This window comes from Nyctibius grandis, chromosome 3, assembly GCF_013368605.1.
Source record: "Nyctibius grandis isolate bNycGra1 chromosome 3, bNycGra1.pri, whole genome shotgun sequence".
Lineage (NCBI taxonomy): Eukaryota > Metazoa > Chordata > Aves > Nyctibiiformes > Nyctibiidae > Nyctibius > Nyctibius grandis.
In genome coordinates, this window is record NC_090660.1 from 110969073 (window position 1) to 110987308 (window position 18236).

General features: G+C 38.7%; 1 protein-coding gene across 1 annotated transcript in view; it reads left to right on the forward strand.

Moving 5' to 3' along the window:
• The window catches only part of DENND3 (DENN domain containing 3), a 43875-nt gene that overhangs the window by 3753 nt on the left and 21886 nt on the right, over window positions 1–18236 (forward strand). Inside the window, exons 2-10 of the mRNA XM_068396544.1 lie at window positions 1397–1670; window positions 2415–2530; window positions 3039–3178; window positions 8963–9074; window positions 10973–11092; window positions 12504–12722; window positions 14148–14269; window positions 14724–14879; window positions 17627–17723. Of these exons, the coding sequence (XP_068252645.1) occupies window positions 1397–1670; window positions 2415–2530; window positions 3039–3178; window positions 8963–9074; window positions 10973–11092; window positions 12504–12722; window positions 14148–14269; window positions 14724–14879; window positions 17627–17723 (1356 nt within the window). The remainder of the gene's footprint in view (window positions 1–1396; window positions 1671–2414; window positions 2531–3038; window positions 3179–8962; window positions 9075–10972; window positions 11093–12503; window positions 12723–14147; window positions 14270–14723; window positions 14880–17626; window positions 17724–18236) is intronic.

The following is an 18236-nucleotide window of genomic DNA, read 5'->3' on the forward strand; positions in this document are numbered from 1 at the left end:
TTCAGACTCTGTGTGTTCATTAAAAGAGTGTTTTTTCACTTCTTATTTTTATTGAAGTACTTTCTTTCAAGTATCCTATTACAGAATATGGTTGAGCTTAAGATAACAGTAACTAATATATCATGAAGGTAAGTATTCCTTCTCATTTTAACTATGATGCTCAAATGTGAAGAAGACTAATCTACTAGAACAAATAAGGTGAGACTGTTTATTCCAAAACTTGGACAGTGGAAGATTGGCTTCAGAAAAGCAGTAGAGCTTTGTAAGTTGTAGCTATTTTAAAAAGTAGGGAGGTGATGACAGAGGCCAGCATTGATTCTCAAGGAATATCTTAAATACAAGCAATACCAATGCATCATGCCTGAAGGTAAAAGCAGCACGTACGCTTCATCTGTCTTTGAATCAGTTAGTAAAAAGTTGATAACGAAACAGCCTTTTAGCCACAGTGAGTCTCGCCTTTCCTGTTTCCAAATATCCGTTACTAAACAAAGATTTTACTTGCTGTTTTGACCTTGCAGGAAGAATTAAAATTGCAGTGAAGTAATTGAAAATGCAGCTACTTGTCTCTACTGTATGGTCAAGAATACAAAAAGTGCTCCCAAGTACAAGGAAATTTCTTCTGATCGCTTCCTCCACAGGTGTTTCATAGCAAGGCAGCAAGGGCTTTCAGTGCAGAAGTACTTTACAAAGCTGCCTACTAAAAATGTTGTAATTTCATACGTGCTCTTGGGATGCCTGTTCCACTTGGTCATCAGTATATGGAGAAATTTTCATGGCTTCGTGTTGTACAGGGCCTTAAAATTGTGTTTATTGTAACAGTGGCATTTTAAATTGTACTGTCTTAATTGCCTTACAAAGTTAAAAGTTGTCTTGTGAAAGCTTGTGTGTGTTTGTTTGTTTGTTTTTTTTCCCTGTAGAGATTATTCTGAGTTAAAATATAGCTTTTCCTAAAGTTAAACAAAGACTTATCTAGGGAGTTCAGCTGGTTTTCTTTGTTTTCATTTATTTGTTGGCTGGTTTCTCTTACTGCCAGTGTTTATTTTAAGTATAGCTTAAGTATATCCTAACACTTCAAAGGAGGAAATATGTTTGATACTTGTTAGTTTTCTTATGCCAAAGGCATAATAGTGATATGGTGCATTTTGAATGATAAAGAAGGAATCTTTGCCTGCTGAAAATGCTCGGAGTATTTGCCTTGCATTAATATATGTAAAGCAAGAAATTAGAAGGAAAAATTAATTATTTAGGAAGAAGAAAAAATGTATTCTAAACCCACAGTTTTAGGGGTAGAGAGAAAACAGGGCTAAAAATGGTTTAAAAAAACTTATCAGATGAGTGTCAATTTAATGGTTGGTTGTATTTTTTGTTTTGTTTTGTTTTGTTTTGTTTTTTATAGGGTACTCAAAGAAAACTCAAAGGTCTTCCTCCCCTTGAACCAGAAGTTCTTTCTGTATTTGTGCCTCCATTTATCAGCAGAGATGATGTTCAGGTGATTAATGCTGGTAATAACTTGAATAAAAGTAAACGCCGGTCTTTCCGAAAGAAAAAAGAGAGACCAAAGATTGAAAATGTGAAGGCTCTCAACGGGGAGCAGAAAGCACCTGACACAGAAGACATTACAGTTCCAAAGGACATCGATCTTATTGGTTTGCCACAGCTCTGCTTCCCAGGTACGGTAAGGTTCACACTTCTTATCAAGAACCCTTTTAATATTTGTTATTAGTATTTTTTGACCCATAGTACAGCCATTTTTTTTTATTATCATCTTCTTTATCTCTTTGTATTTCACAGTATAAAAAATGTGTCTGCTTGTGAGCAGGTCGGTGATGAAAGCAGCTGTTACCTGAATGGGGTGCCCTTACTCTGTGTGGCTATGTTATGTGAAACAGACCCATTAGCCAATAGTAGCTGCAACACCTGCAAGAGAGGGAAGCTGAAAGTGACTTTAGCCCTTATTGGTAAATCTTGGTTTGAGTGAAGTGCACACACATGCACGCTGTTCATTTTTTCCCCCCAAAAATGACTGAGTACTCTTTCACTTTTCATTTGGTGTTAAGCTATACCTGGAGTAGTGACTGTTTCTTCCAGGTTTAATTGCAGAAATTTGAATATGCATGGCACTATTGCAAACCTTATAAATATTTTGAAAGAAAAAAACCCCCCATCTATTGTATTTTGCCACTTAAAATGCAGAATAATTGTATGCTATTTTTGCTTGTTCTCTAATGTGCAGCTGACAGCCTTTGTGACAACCCTTAGATCAAATGGACTGTATATGTGCATTTTAATCCCTTAACATGAGACATTTCTCTTGAAATTAATTGGAAATGTGCAATACTTGTCATGAATCACTTTTCAAGCAGCTGTAGTTAAATATGTAGTTAAAAAAAAAAAGGTTTCTGCCTTCATTGCAGGAGGACTTTACATAACTTCTGAATCAAAAGAGGACCACATTCATTTCCTGGTCTTCACAGATGTCTGTGGTAACAGAACATATGGTGTTGTTGCACAGTACTACCAGCCTATGCAAGTATGTTATTTAACTCATGCTTTTATTAAAACATATTAAAAGATATAAAATAAAACAAAACAGTTTGAGAATGATGTCAGCCTTAATTTACGCAATTAGTTAACAGATACGTTTTTATGTTAGTAGGAATACAGAACAAATCATACTTTATATTGCCATTGTAAATTAAGTACATTGGAACAGCATTGCATGAGGAAAAACTGTTATGGATTTCAATTAGGAGTTTTGAATATTTAGGAGCAGACTTTCTCCCTTGGACCTTTTTTTTTTTTTTGGTGAAGATTGTACCCTGTGTTCTTTCTAAATACCTTTTGTGCTGAAATTCTTTTTAATACGTATGTCTAAGTCTTGTAGGCTGACATTTTTCTGACGACCTTAAGGGAGATAGGCATCCAAATCCCCTTGGAATTTAGAGGGAATTGGTTATCTTATCTCTAGGGTTCTCAAGAAAATATCAGCCATAAATTCATGATTAACATAAGCACATTAATCTGTAGTTTTCTTGCAGGATGGCTGTGTTTCCTCGAATGGACAGGCCCATTGGGAATCTCTCCAGACTGGGAAGATGCCTGTCTGTTTTGTACCATTCGCTATTTGTGTGATATCCAGATATCCATATTTTAATGCCCTCAAGGATTGTCTTTCTTGGTAAGACTTGCTATCCTGTGTGTTTCTCCTGGAAATAACTGTGCAGGTTTTAATACATGAGTTGGCATGATGTGGTTGGGATAGCTGTATAATGCTGAAACGGGCATTAGTTTTAAGTTATGGTAGTGTGAGACTTGTGGGAGAGGAAAGGAAGAAATGTAATGTGAATGTTACCCAGACAGTAAGCACAAGTTCTAAATATCAAGGAAATTAATTATGATGTTGTCTTCATTTTCTTTGAGGTTTTTGGTAAGTCTAGAAAATATCAATTAGCAGGGAACAGATTTCTCAAAGAATTTGGTTTTTTTTTTGGAAGAGGGTTAACTATAATTTTGCCACGCTGGTGAAAATAACTTTGAAAGCACAAAAACCTCTTTCTAATGCACCGAATACATGTCATAAGAACATGACTATATGTATTAATAAGCAGTTAATGACACTTTATTCTTTAACTAAATAATCCAAGTCACTTGAGGGAATACAGTGGTTACTTGGCTGTCGTAGAACTAGGAGAGAAAATCTTAGGATACAGAGTACCTCACTGGTTACAAACACTCAAATACTCTGCAGTGTAGATGAGTTAAAAGATAAGTGAACATGGGTCTGTCTTGTTACTTAGTAATTTTAACTTCTTTTGAGGTTGTGGGTTACTTTATTGTTAAATTGTTAAAATCTATGTGCTTCTACTCTGAAGTGGATTAAAAACTCCTTCCATCAGGGAGCCTGTCTCTGTACATTGGACGTTACTGGGTAATCTTCACTTGCAGACCTGTGGTCCAAAGGTAGAAGAGGTGGTTTTTTTCACTAAATTCCAGTCAAGCTTTCTAGAGTCAAATTTGAAGTCGGGTGTTTTCCTTTTGCAGGTATTTGCTTCTTATATGTAAGTCGAAAGATGTTAGGGTTTTAGGTCAGAGCTTGAGTCTTCCAGTTTGTTCTGCCGGCGGTCGGTGTGCTGAGCAGATGAGCAAGCAAAGGTGCTTCCTGGGTACTAGCTGGGGTGCATCACTAGTCCCTAACCTGACTCCGTCCCAGGGTGAGACCTGAACACTCCTTTCCCCACCCCATGCACCTCTTCTTCCCAATGCTGTGGGCTTGGATCTGGTTGGAGCACTGACTGGCTTCCCCTGGTTTAGATGAAGAGAGCCGTGGAGGAACAAAGCAGTGCCTTCCTCCGGGGCTGTTCAGATGTTGCCTCCAAAAAAGCTGTGATATCAGAAATGAGTCACTCTGGAGTATGAGTGAACACACCACTGACGCTGTTCATGCTGCTTCTGCTCTGTTGTTCTCAAAGCATTAGTAAAAGGGTTTAATGTGGACAAGGGACTTCAACATGATGGGATCCAGGTATTCACAGGTTAGTGTGAAATCGAGATAATCGGTAAAATAAAAAGGAAATGTTTATTTCCCTTTCTCCTTTCCTGCCCAGATCACTTTTTCTACTCCTTACGTTTAAGTCAATTACATCAGCCATCTGTATCACAGGAGCTGATTCATTGCTGCCTTTTTATGTTCTCAAATCTCAAGTAAATGCTAATCTGCACGTGTAACTCTTACAGCTGTATACCTGAGCTGTGGTGCTCTACTGTTTATATCCAGCCTTTTTAATAGGATTTGTGATGCTTCTGTACTGTGAACTCAGCCTGTATGAGGGCTCACTACACACGAGCTTTCCACTGGATGGGAAATAGTATAGATTCAGCTTTACAGTTATGGTGTTCATCAGTGGTTTCTATAGTATATTCATAAATGAGTAATTTCTTCTCTGAAGTGAGACATCTCTGAGCTGGGAGAAGCAGTCCATTTGCGAATGGATTTTTGAAGAGCCCACTAAGGGAGAAGTGGGAAAATGTTCAGGAAAACCATGGAAAATTACAGAGATTACAAAAATGTTTCTAGGTCTCATGTTTGTTTAGAGCAGACAGGAACCAGGTGGCATTAACTCTCTAGAGGTGCAAGCTTCTGCCTCTGGGTGCGTATTTTAAACATTGTAATCAAACGTCTCTGCCTTGTTCATATATAGTAGGTTTTGCACCTATTTAAAGCATTAACACCCAAGCTAACTACTATGGATGGCTTTTCCCTTTAAGCTGAGTCTGTACTGGTTTCTAAGGGGAGTTCAGATTTATCGGTAACCTACCATCTAAGCTTTAAGTGATTTGTAAATATGTGAATAATTATAGGGAAGTTCAGCAGGACAAGAGCCTTCCATGTTAGTACTGTGTGTTGTCCTGGTCATTTAACAGGGGAGTTTTTCATGCAGTTTTGCATCTCTTCTCTCTCCTTTTTGCTGCTGCATCTGGATGTAAGATGCAAGTGTGTGTAACTGGCAGGAGAGGGGGAATGCAAATGACAAAGCTGCATTTGGTGCTGGCATTTCCCACTGTACTGGAAATTCAGCTGATCAAAGTTTCCATGATATTTTGTTCTGGATTTTTTTTTCTTTTTTAATCTCATAATCACCACATATTTTCCTTGATACTATTTGATAGATAATTTCAGAATGCCTGCCCTTCTGGTTTGTTTTTGTTTTTTTTTTTTTCTCAGAAAAGGTATTTTACTGTGCCAGAATATATTTGAGTGGGAGGAAAGGAAGGGGTGGAGGGGTACCGGTTTTCCTTGTTTTGGTCATGTTACTGGAATTTTTCCGTATGGCATGAAACAGCTGCTGAGATGTGGCCGGCAGGTCGAGGGAGGGGATTCTGCCCCTCTACTCTGCTCTCGTGAGACCCCACCTGCAGTGCTGCATCCAGCTCTGGGGCCCCCAACATAAGAAGCATGTGGAGCTGTTGGAGCGAGTCCAGAGGAGGGCCATGAAGATGATCAGATGGCTGGAGCACTTCTCCTATGAAGAGAGGCTGAGAGAGTTGGGCTGTTCAGCCTGGAGAAGAGAAGGCTCCGGGAACACCTTCTAGCAGCCTTCCAGTACCTGAAAGGGGCTACAGGAAAGCGGGAGAGGGGCTTTTTACAAGGGCAAGGAGTGACAGGACGAGGGGGAATGGTTTTAAACTGAAAGAGGGGAGATTTAGATGAGATATTAGGAAGAAATTCTTTGCTGTGAGGGTGGTGAGACACTGGCCCAGGTTGCCCAGAGAAGCTGTGGCTGCCCCCTCCCTGTCAGTGTTTAAGGCCAGGTTGGATGGGGCTGTGAGCAACCTGGTCTAGTGGAAGGTGTCCCTGCCCATGGCAGGGGGGTTGGAACTAGATGATCTTTAAGGTCCCTTCCGATCCAAACCATTCTGTGAAATGTTCTATGTGTGGCTGTTCTGAATGGAATATAAGCTATTACAGAAAAGGCCACAATGATATATTTTGAGTGTAGGGCCCTGTACAGCTGGGGATGTTGCAGCTTTTTATAACACTACAAAACATTGACATTGCTTTCCTGTAAACCAGAAAGGGAGTTGTTGTCATTTTGGAAGCCTTAACTGTAATCAGGTGGCCAATGGGTTAAAAATCTAATTAAATGTTTTCGTTGACCAAGTGTACTCAAGTAGTAGTGCCTCCTATACTTAACAAATAATAACACGTCCAACAGCGCACTTGTATCCTTGGTATGCTTCAGTGGTGATTTGCAGGATGCTTCAACTGATTAATCATTCTGTGAGTCTGGGGATTTGAAAACAGTTGCTGGTGGAGCTCAAACCACCTATTTCTAGTGTGTAGCCCTTTCTTCGTGAGAACTAGTGGAAAAATACTATTTTTTTATTGCTAATGAAGGCGTTGAAGTAGCATCTAAAGGGGTTCTGTTTCCATTCAGGACCTTTTTGCAGCAAAAGGTTTAATTTTCCTCCAGAATTCTGCTGTGCATAGCTCATTTTCTCCAGCAGCAGCAATGCACAGGATTGCTTATAGGTGGGGTGGTACTTGTTCTCATTCAGAAGAGTCCTCAAAGGTATTTTATTGTCATAAACATTCCCAGATAAAACCTGGGTTCCTAAACTTTTTCAAATGGCAGAATATAGTAGAAATCACAACTGAAAACTGAGACCAAGCTGAGATACAAAGGCAACGTCAAACTATAAATCCACGTAGGTGCTTTGAACTGCAAGGGGAACTTGCAAACTTTCTTCATAGTAACAAAGGTCTTCATATTCCGTGTAATTAATTTTAAAACTAATTCACATATTACTAGCATACAGTGCTTCCAAATCTGAAACAATCTGGATGGAGTGTACCTGCCTCTCTCCAAAGCAAGCAGATGTGCATCTATACCATTTCACAACACTGCAGCTGTTGGATTATTCTACGTTGTTATTTGAAAAGGTTCAGTTTTAAATTGAGAGGTTTTGGCACTTTGCACAGGTAGTTTTACCTCCATCTATTACGCTACATGAAAAGGGAAATATTCCTGGCAGCAATCTCCTTCTGGATGAACTCCCATCTTGGATGGATGAATAGGCTCCATTCAAACAGTAAATCTTCCAACCTGTGTACTTGTTCTTTCAGCTGCCTTGAGAAAAGGTGGAAGTGTGCAAATAGCTCACAGCATTGAGGCAGTACAAAGGACCTATTCTTAGATGTTCTGGCTTTCTGAAATACAGTCTGTGGACAGTTAATAGAGGTGATGGAAGGTTCATAAACTCCTTAGCTCTCCTCTTTAATGTTTCAGAGACTACTTCATTTGTTTCAGCAGACGTTTGCAGTGCAGAGCCATCAGTACTCGGCCCAGGGCAGTTTCCAAATGTGAATTCAGTAAATTTAAATGTCTTATTAATCCAATTTAAAGCTCAGTAATATGTGACAGAATATTTTTATTCAGGAATCTAAGTGCAATACACAAAAACGATGTCCTGGATTCCAATATATCTCTTGACCTGTTCAGTTGCTTTCCAGACCACTTTCTTCCTGAAGAGCAAGTATTCTTCTGCAGGAAACCAGTAAAACTGCAAACTGAAATAAAACCTCAAGGGAGAATATAACCATATTAAGTTCCTAGTTACTGTATATATAGATTTTCATGCTTAAGTTTCTGACTTGGTTTGGGGTCTCTTTTTTTGCTATAAACATGCACGTGAATCTTATATTGAACAAAATGCCCTTTCTGACTACAAATATCGAACTTGTTAATTGTTACACTTCAGAAATGCTGTTGGTTTGCAGTCTTAATAGCGTATATGTTTAAATGTTCATCAGTTGATATGGCATATAGTATAAACTGCATGACCTTTGTGGCTTTGACACCTGGGGTGATACAGTTCTAAAATAGAAACATTTGATATGTTTGCACAACTGTGTGTGTTCTTTGTGTGGGTAGGAACAATAGCGAAGAGCAGTGTTCATGCAGGCCCAGGCCTCACACTAAATATGGCTCTTGCTTCACGTTCCTCTGCAGTTAAGCCCACGTCTACAACCTCTCTTTTCCTCTGATGTTGTTTTCCATCCCAGACCTGATGTCTGATGCTTGGGGTGGGAGAAACACCATGGCACTATGTTGCAGCTGTGGGTGTTTTGTTCCTCAAGCAACCTCTATAAGACACCTCCTTTAGCTGTGTCTCCCCTCTAGGTTTTCTTTGCCATCATGAGACCCAGTGTGCTCTCTGCACCCTCTGATATATAAGACTCAGTAGTATGTTATGCATGGAAGTAAAAAAACCTGCTTCTGACACAGCAGCACATTAAAATTAAATGCAGCCACTACAGTATCTAATCAATTAGAAATTAATTAGTTGGAATAATAGCTTCATCGCTCCTAATATTTTTTTTTGTAGTTCCAGGTTATCAGCAAAAAGACTTTTCTGTTTGCATGTTACTGTTTATAAGTAATTTTCTATAATTTAATTTCAGCTTACTAGTGCAACTGCGACCTTTCAAGGATTTAGATGTCGAGGAGCACATAAAAGAATTTGCAGCAAAGTTATTTTTAATACCGAGCCCGCCACCAGGACCACTCCACTTGGTAATTACTGATGCTGAATTTCATAATTACTTTAACATTATGTCTTATAAAGCACTAAGATGTTGTTTTCTGTAAATTGAGGGACGATCTTCACTGTCAGGTCAGAGATTGTACTTGCTGATGCAAAACTGATGTCAATACCTGTGCTTTGAAAATAAGGCTATGCATTATTAACACATAAAATAACAATGTGACCAGGGTGCAGGCTTGAGCACCAGCATACCAGTTGGTCATGCTCTTTAATTTTTAATATTGTTCTGGGGCATATAATTTGCTGTCTGAGATCATGCCTGGGTAGGTGTGGGGACAGCATAATCTAGCTTTTGGTTTCTAGAGGGGCAGTCCACATAATCTCTACAAGTATTTGGAAGCTCCAGTCTGTAACTACTCTATAAGAATGGAGGCTTACCTTCCACCTGAACAGCATGGCATTGCCACCTCATTGAATACACATGTATAAACTCCAGTAAATCATGTAACTATCACTCAGCCAAAGTGTGGAAGTTCACTGTCTTGTGTCTGATATCAAGACATGCTGCCTGATGCAGATGCTCATGGCTGTGATCCTGCTTGTGTGGTGGGTAGACATGCAGCTGTGTGTCTGAGAAGTAGTGTAGTCCCTGTGAGAGAAAAGAGGCCAAAGAAATCAGTAGCTGGACCAACACGTACAGCTCTGGTCTTGTTCTTTTCTGTGTCTGTGACTCTGGGGAAGCAGAACAGTGTGTAGTGAATTAAATTCAATTTCCAGTACCTGAAGGGGGCCTACAGAAAAGCTGGAGAGGGACTTTTTACAAGGGCATGTAGGGATAGAATGAGGGGTAATGGTTTTAAACTGAAAGAGGAGAGAGTTAGGTCAGATATTAGGAAGAAATTCTTCCCTGTGAGGGTGGTGAGACACTGGCCCAGGTTGCCCAGAGAAGCTGTGGCTGCCCCCTCCCTGGCAGTGTTCAAGGCCAGGCTGGATGGGGCTGTGAGCAACCTGGTCTAGTGGAAGGTGTCCCTGCCCATGGCAGGGGGGTTGGAACTAGATGATCTTTGAGGTCTCTTCCAACCCAAACCATTCTGTGAAATGTTCTGGTGAATGGATTAAATGTACTGGATTCACTGCTGCCTGGATAAGACCTAGCTGAGAGGAGAAACTCACATAAACATTTGTATTCAGTGTAGAAGCTGAGATGTGTGGGCCGTATTTTCTTTATAACCCTTCCCAACTCAGAGTAGGAGTTAGCTTTCTCTTGTCTACTAAAATGGCTTCTAGGGAAGCAGTGCTTCAGCCAGGGACTTCTCCTTAGCTGCTTCCCTTGACCCTGGGGTGAGGGGTTAGGAGCAGAGATAAAAATAGCATAGCTTCAAAATTGTCTGAATGATTGGCTAAACCAGCTGCTGAGTGCTGAAATATGCAGCACGTGCAGGATCTGGCCCTCAGAGATTTGAGTATCTGAAACACTGAAACAGCTCATTTGTTTTGCCTTTTTCTATCTTCTTAATGTGAGCACCTATGCTCAGTTCTTTTGTTCATATTTTTTTCTATTTCCTGTTTGAATTTTATCAATACTTTTGATGTCTCAGTTGTATCTACAAATACAAATTCCATTATTTTATTATGCTTATAACAAAGCAAGTTTAATTTTGTTAAAAGAATATATATTTTTAAAGTTTTTTGGCTAAACAACCTATGAGAATGAAAGGAGACAAAGTCCATGTTAATATTTCAAGCTAGTTATTACGTTTTTTAATATTTCCCTCTCTTTCTATTTAAATTTTCTGTAGTATGCAAATATCTGTCTTCTTGCTTTCAATTAATGTTAATATTTTGTAGTTGGAACTAAAATCCCAAACTAAATGTGTTGTGGGGACATTTTCATTAAGTAGTAAATGGAAAACATCTATTATTACAGGTATTTAATATGAAACCACTCCAAATAATAATTCCTTCACGAGAGGATCCAGACAGTCCAATTATTGACTTGGATCTTCATCTTCCGCTGCTGTGTTTCAAGCCAGAGCAGGTGCTGCAGGTAAAACTAACTGGTACTTTAAAATGCATTAAAGATTGACAGTACTGGTAATATGTAGTTTAAAAAAAAATGAAGATGCTTAGTTACCTAAAAAACCATTATAAGCCCAGGAATTCAGAATAGTGTTAGTTCTGCATATTAGAGATATGTCACAATAAAATGTACTTCTTATTAAGATATTTTGTTATTTATAGACCAGATTAGAATAAGGCATATTGGATTTCTTTCTCCTGTGGTTTAGCAATAGGTGCTAAATTTCTTAAGCATATATTTTAAAATATAAATGCCCAAGCTGATTGACAGATTTTATTTTGAATTCTCATAAAATGCATTTTCACATGATTCGTAAGAATCCTTTTCATGTGTAAGAGAGGGACCTGTGGGATGGATTGGTAACAGTTGGCATTCTCATATAAATAAACTGGAAAGTGTAGAAAGACAATAAAATACCAAAAGCAAACAGGTTTGGTAAATAGCAAAGAATATTTGCTTTGGTAGCTTCATAGAATCTTACAATAATTTTGTTTTGGAGCATCCTTTGTAGGCTTCCTGATCCAGCTCCCTGCTCAAAGGCCACCTGTGAAGTTAAATTAGGTTTCTCAAGGTCATCAGTATTATTGGTGCCACTTGCTCTAAAAAGAACATGTTGGAGGCCTCTTTCCAGGGATGCTTGTACACCTCCTCAGTGCTGAAAGCAGACAACACTGGCTTATTTTTTTTGGATATGCCCATTCTTCCAGCCACGTGGGCTTCTGCCCGCATGTGCACATTGTGAATAAAACTTCCAACTGAAACGGTGTAGTCTAGTCTGTTCTAAATCCTAAATGGTCCTTTGCAACTGGTGCATCTTGAGCATTGAGTTTGTGTGTTAGCACCTCTGTGAGATGTTCCACATGTGCCATTAGTCTTCTTGGCTTGAGTTAACTTGAGGCATCTGAGTTTGGTGCTTAGATGCCATTGGGTCCCTCTCTATCAGCAGAAAGGAGGGGACATCTCCAGATAGCTTCCTGAATTGCTCGTGAGAGCACTGCTCTCCAGTGGCACTATGAGGAATGTGCCTAGCTAGAGCCTGGAATAGATGTTTAGCTGAGATGTTTAAAATCTAGATAGTCTTTGTGTTCTTCATCAAAGACAGCCGTGCTTATATTCTTCATCTGGGTACTTTTTACAGGCATTTTACAGTCTAATATTGTGAAAGAAAGGCGATGGGTCTTCTCAGGAATTCCAGCTAAGTCCTGGCCTCGTTGACATTGGTGGCAAAACTTATGTTAATTCAATTTATAAATATGTAAGGTAGCTATCAGAAAACAGAACTTGTGAGGCAGTTTCACAAGCAGACGAAGTATTTGCACATATCTTGTATGTTGTAGATATCACTCTTCATAAACACTTAGCATTTTGTTTTTTCCAGGTCATGACGTGTATTTTGACTGAGCAGAGAATAGTTTTCTTCTCTTCTGATTGGGCTCTGCTGACACTCGTTGCTGAATGCTTTATGTTGTACCTCCATCCTCTTCAGTGGCAGCACACTTTTGTGCCTATTCTGTCTCGTCATATGCTGGATTTTGTAATGGCCCCAACGTCTTTTCTCATGGGATGTCATATTGATCATTTTGAAGAAGTTAGCAAGGTATGTTTTAGACAGTTACCACTCTTGCTGTTCACTTTCAGTGCATTTCTCACCGTGCTCCTTTCAGATGCATCTAGGAACTTGCTTTTGTTATTTAGGTGGGTGAGAAGTGAGGAAATTAAAAGTAATGGAGCCATACTGATGTGTCTGCTGGCTTATTGGAAAAAGCTTATTGTTGTATCCTCTACTTTTCTTTTCTTTGCAGGATAATATGATTTTTGTGAGTTCAGTTTTCATTTGGGGAAAAATTCTACTTACAGGTCATTTGTATCATATAAATAATTTCCCTTCAGATCACTGAGGTTATTTTTTGCTCAGAGAATTGTGTGGGATGAATTAGGTGCCTTTTCCAGGCATCTAGGTTAAGAATTGAGCATGTACTTGAAAATACTCTTAATGATGCTGCTGTTCTCCATGGTGGAGTTAAGTATTTAATAAAATAAGAAAAAAAAAGAAATGTAAAGAATATAATATCACAGTTTTTCTGGGGTTTTTTGTCTTTTTTTTCCCCATAATCTTATTTAACTAAGCCTCTTTCAATGGGTAACATTAATCTTGGTTACCCAAAAAGATTTAAATAAAATTCAGCTTCATAGGACAGGGCTAATGTGAATATACTTTTTTGCAGGTATTGCATAGGTTTTCTGTGAGTGTTTGAAACCAAACACAGAAAAATTGTGTAAGTTTATATTAGATTAATCCATTGGATCATAAGACAAAGTGAAACTGGTCCATCCAGTCAAGCCCAAATGAGCAAAGAATTAAGTTAAGATGAAGTAGGTAATTTTTTATTATTTTTTTTAAAGTTAGCGGTAAGATGATGTCACTATCAGAAATAGTACAGATTAGAAAACACACTTTGCTATAATTTGAAAGATTTTGTGTTTGTTTATATATGTTGTTACAGTCTGGTCTTTAAAGTTATTAAAATTGCAAACTGAGAGATCAGCATGGACTTCACTTCCATGTGACGTTTTGTCTGTTAGCATGTGTTTCTGTGTTTGAGACTCTAATATATAAACACTCCCTCTCCCAGTCAACCCACAGGGTAAGTACAGGAGTAAATGCTGTAAATTAGCTTTTAGGGAGCTTCTTTCTGTACATATATATGATTTTGTACATATCTTCATATGTATACATTTTCAAGGATAAGCTTAGAGATCCAGTGTTAATTGAACAGTGTATGAAGAGCATATTAAGTTACCAAATGTTTGTGTACAGAGATTAATATCTATTAATTTAATGACATTTATTTTTCTTGAAAGTAATTGTTTAGTTATCCATATGATCTTCTAGTTGGGAGGGAAAAAAGTCGTCTTCTGGTTTATCTTCTTGCTGAAATAATCCATTGCCTGAGGACTATATAAGAAGAAGTAAATATTTTTACACTATATTTACAGTCATTCTATTTTCTTTTGTTAAAAGGAAACTGAAGACTTAATTCTAATTAATATTGATAATGGAGATATTACACATTCAAAAATGGCTGAAGAGGAACCTGAAATTCCAGATGTCCCAGCACAAGCAGCAGAAACTTTCATAAAAAGGTGAAAAGATGTTGAAGTTGTGTTTATCATAGTGCATAAATCATGCTTGACCCTCTTTCTAAGTTTTTTTTTTTTATTTATTATTGTATTATTTCATTCATATAAAAAACACTGTATTTATAAAGGCAAATTGAAAATTTCAATTAAATAATATGCAGGTAACTTTAAGCAGTCATAATCATATTTTGCACCACCTGGAATGCCTGTTTCTTTTTTATTACTGATACTGATTTTTCTTTGAACTTTACTGTCCTCTACACAGAAGACTGGGTGGACTGTGATTTACATGTACTAGTGGGACTTCCAGGAATCTTGTTAGCTTGTCAACACTTGCAAATCAATCTTGCACTTTCTCTGGCTTTAAGATGCTTGAGGCCTAAATGACTTTTCTTAAAAGGTATAAAAAAAATTGTTAGCGTTAGGTTGTAACTCGGTAATTTTCCTCTCTGTGTAGAGTGGAGAGTCTTCAGCTGCATTATGATCTAGAGCTCTGCCATCTCCGAGCCAGCACGGATCTCGGTGAACTCCAAATGCGTAGAAGGGCTTGGCAACAGAAACTGAATATGGAAGTTCAGCAAATGACTTTGCAGTTAATTGTTAATATCTTCAGGTGAGCAGATATAGTATTTTTTATTATAAGAGCATACGGTACTGGTTAAGACGCTTCCACTGTCACTGAAAATATTCTTATTTAGTCTTACTTTATAGATATTTTGTAAATCTCTTGAGTTTTGTGAGGGAATACGAAAAGGAGGTCCTGCTAGCCTGCTGGAATACACATAATTAATATATTTGGGTGCATATACATTGCTAGGACATCTTAGATAAAGCTGTTCTAATTTTGAACTTGTCTGTCTTTTGTATGAAGATCCAGGAAGAGAAGTGCAGTCCTCATGTTTCGTAATTAGGAAAAGCCGAAGGCCCAGCAGGGATATCAAGTTGTAACTGGACGCAGTCTCGGTCACTCTTGTTAGAGGAAAATTAATTCAAACCAGGACAGGGTAGAAGAGCTGAAAGCAGGATCGGGAGTTCAGAAGACCTGGGTGTGTTTTGGCTAACTGAACAAATGCTGAGAATGGATGAGATGTGGAGGGTGCAACCTCATCAGAATGAAGGAGGGAGAGGAGCTGTTTAGGCTTAAGGACACAGTGTTGGCACAAGAAATGCTGGGTATTGGGTGTGGTTGGGACTGACATTTTAATAATGGTGTGGAGTAGGTTTGTTTGTTTTTTTTTCTTTAGAAAATGTCCAGCTGTGCTAATTTTCCTTGTCCTTAATCTAACGTAGTGTGCTGATACCCACAATTGCTTTATCTTATCAGTCTGGGTACTGGTTGTAAATCCTGCTATTATTTGCTTGTATTTGGGGAGGGAATGGCAGTGTGGTAGGTGATTCGTACAAAAAAGTGCATAAAATGGATGGCTGGTTTGCATATGCTTCATTTCTTTTTACGTAGATACTAACACACACAACCATGAAAATGAAACTGCCTGCCTGGTATTTCTAAGGAATCTATATGGACAGAGGTCTGCAAATAGCTGTGCAGATATCCCTCCCCAGCTATTTCTTGCTGCCTCTTGGTGGAGATGGTGCTCGCTTTGGATCAGCTACCAAATTGCTCACAAGAATGCTCCCTAACACTTTCAGTCAGAAGGTGCTGGGTTAATTTATGTAGCCCAAATACCAGGTCTCTGTTACCCTGCTCGCTTTTGTTGGCTTGGCTTAGGGAGTGTTCATACAAGTGGCTGTGCCCTCCAGGGGACAAGAGCTGCTGGGTATGGAGGATAGAACAGACTTTACACCAGCACAGCTGGATGTGGAAAATGAAATGCATTTACAACCTGATGTGCTACCACTGTGGGATTTGGTGGATTTCGGTGTTTGGCAACAATATGTTCCAGATAAAGATGAGGAGAAATGCATTTTGCTGTTGACAGCTTGAGCTCTTTAACGCACTAAACCTTGGCTACGAAAAATGAACAGATGCTTTGCTCTCTAAGAGATATATGTTTTGCAAAGGGGTTGATTCTTTTCTTCTTTTCTTCCTCCTTTCCTTCAAACTTTCTTTCTTTGTTCTTTTTTTCAGCCTTGTTTCTTCTGTCTTCTCATGCTCTATCTACCAGCGTCCAGGAGTGAAGGAAAGTAACTCTCTGATGCAATTGTGCTGCCAGCTGCTACTGTCTTCAGTGAAGCACTGTAGTATTTGTGTGTGCATGGAGGTTCCATGTTTAAAGCAAACAGTACTAAATTATGTAGAATTATACAGAACTGCATACTTTTACTATCTTTTTTTCTGAATCCATATGGCTTGATAAACTGTTAATGGGCTTTTATCGTTGCTCTATGAAAGACAAGTGATGTATAGAGCTTCTGTCAGGTTTATGCATGGGTATGAAATTCCCTTTTTTGTGCTTACATTCACATTTTAGCTCACCAAATTATTTTCTTCGTTCACATGTTTTAATGGGAATTTCTTATTCCTCAATACCCAGTGTAAGCAGATGAAATAAGACGTAATAATAAAAGGAGCTCTGATTTTAGCCACTTGCACATATCTAGCTTAAATAACTACCATTTCTTACTCACAGACTTCAGAGAACAGCCTTTTTCTGAATAACTCCTACTTTCTGCTCCTGAAACAACTTGTTCTGGCTCACCTTCAGGGCACAGAAGTTACTACTGACGTCTGGTTTTCCAGAGACAGTACAGGGCCTCTGCTGCCTGCTGTCATCATGCATATACTAAAATACGCATCGGTTCTTTATCTTGTTTTCTCTTTTAACTCAATAGTTCTGTCTCTTTAGTTTAACACAATTTCCAGTTATTGCTGGCTTTATGAGCAGAGTTTGAGAGTGCAGCAAAAATGATATAATCTATAATATTTCACGTGCATGTTACAGATGCGACGTAACGGGACAGCGTGAGGTCAGATCACATCTTTCAAATTGCCTGTGCAGATAGGTACACTTGTCCTTTTAGTGCTTCAGATGGGTTGTATGTGATTCAGGAGCTGTGTAGGTAAATGTAATGCCAGGATTGGAGCCTATGTCATGACTTAAATATATAGATTCTCTTCTGTGGGTTACTAAAATTGATCCCATAGACTTTTAAGTGAATTTGCTGATTTGAAATGGCAGTGCCTGTCTTACTTAGAGTTTGCATTCTTTTTCTGTGATCAGTAACTCAGACTTGTTCATTAAAACTGAGTTTCCTTCTGACACTGCAGCATATTTCTGTTTTGCCTTCTGATGCTGCAGCGTATTTCTAGTAGTACCAGTGGGCTGCTGCTACTGCAAAAGTGCAGCTTGCTTACAAATTTCCAAGTGTATTTATCTATTTATTTATTTTTGTCTCCAGGGAGGTAAAAGACCATCTAAATTATGAACACAGAGTGTTTAACAGTGAAGAGTTTCTGAAAACAAGGGCAATCGGAGACCAGCCATTTTACAAAAAGGTAAATTCAGTGTTAAATATGTTGTGATTCTCTGTTATTAATCTGTATTTTAGGAGTAAAGCCAAAAACTAATAGAATGGTCACAGTTTGGCCTGTGTGGTGTTGTTGAACCACCAACTTTCACAGAATGCTTTACCAAATTTACTTTATTTACTATAAACAGATAAAATAGTAGGCAGCATTTTGGAGAGCAAGGTACTATGTAATTCCAGAGCAAATTAAATGTAATTCCTTGGGGATGAGATTAACCTATGGCAGATGGTCAGTAAAGCTGCATCTAAACTGTATTTTAAGCACAGGCACCTGCCCAAACTGTTTGGACCGAAGCCCATACGTAGACATGAGTTTTCAGCAAGCCTGTAAGCACAGCAGAAGGGAGCTCAGGTGACACAAATCGAAGTACCTGCTTTATCTACAGCCTGAGCAATAGGGCATGAAGCTGACGACGGCTGCTTGGCTCCAGGCCACGACCCTGTTTCCCACAATGTGTCGCAGCGAACGCACGCTGCTGAC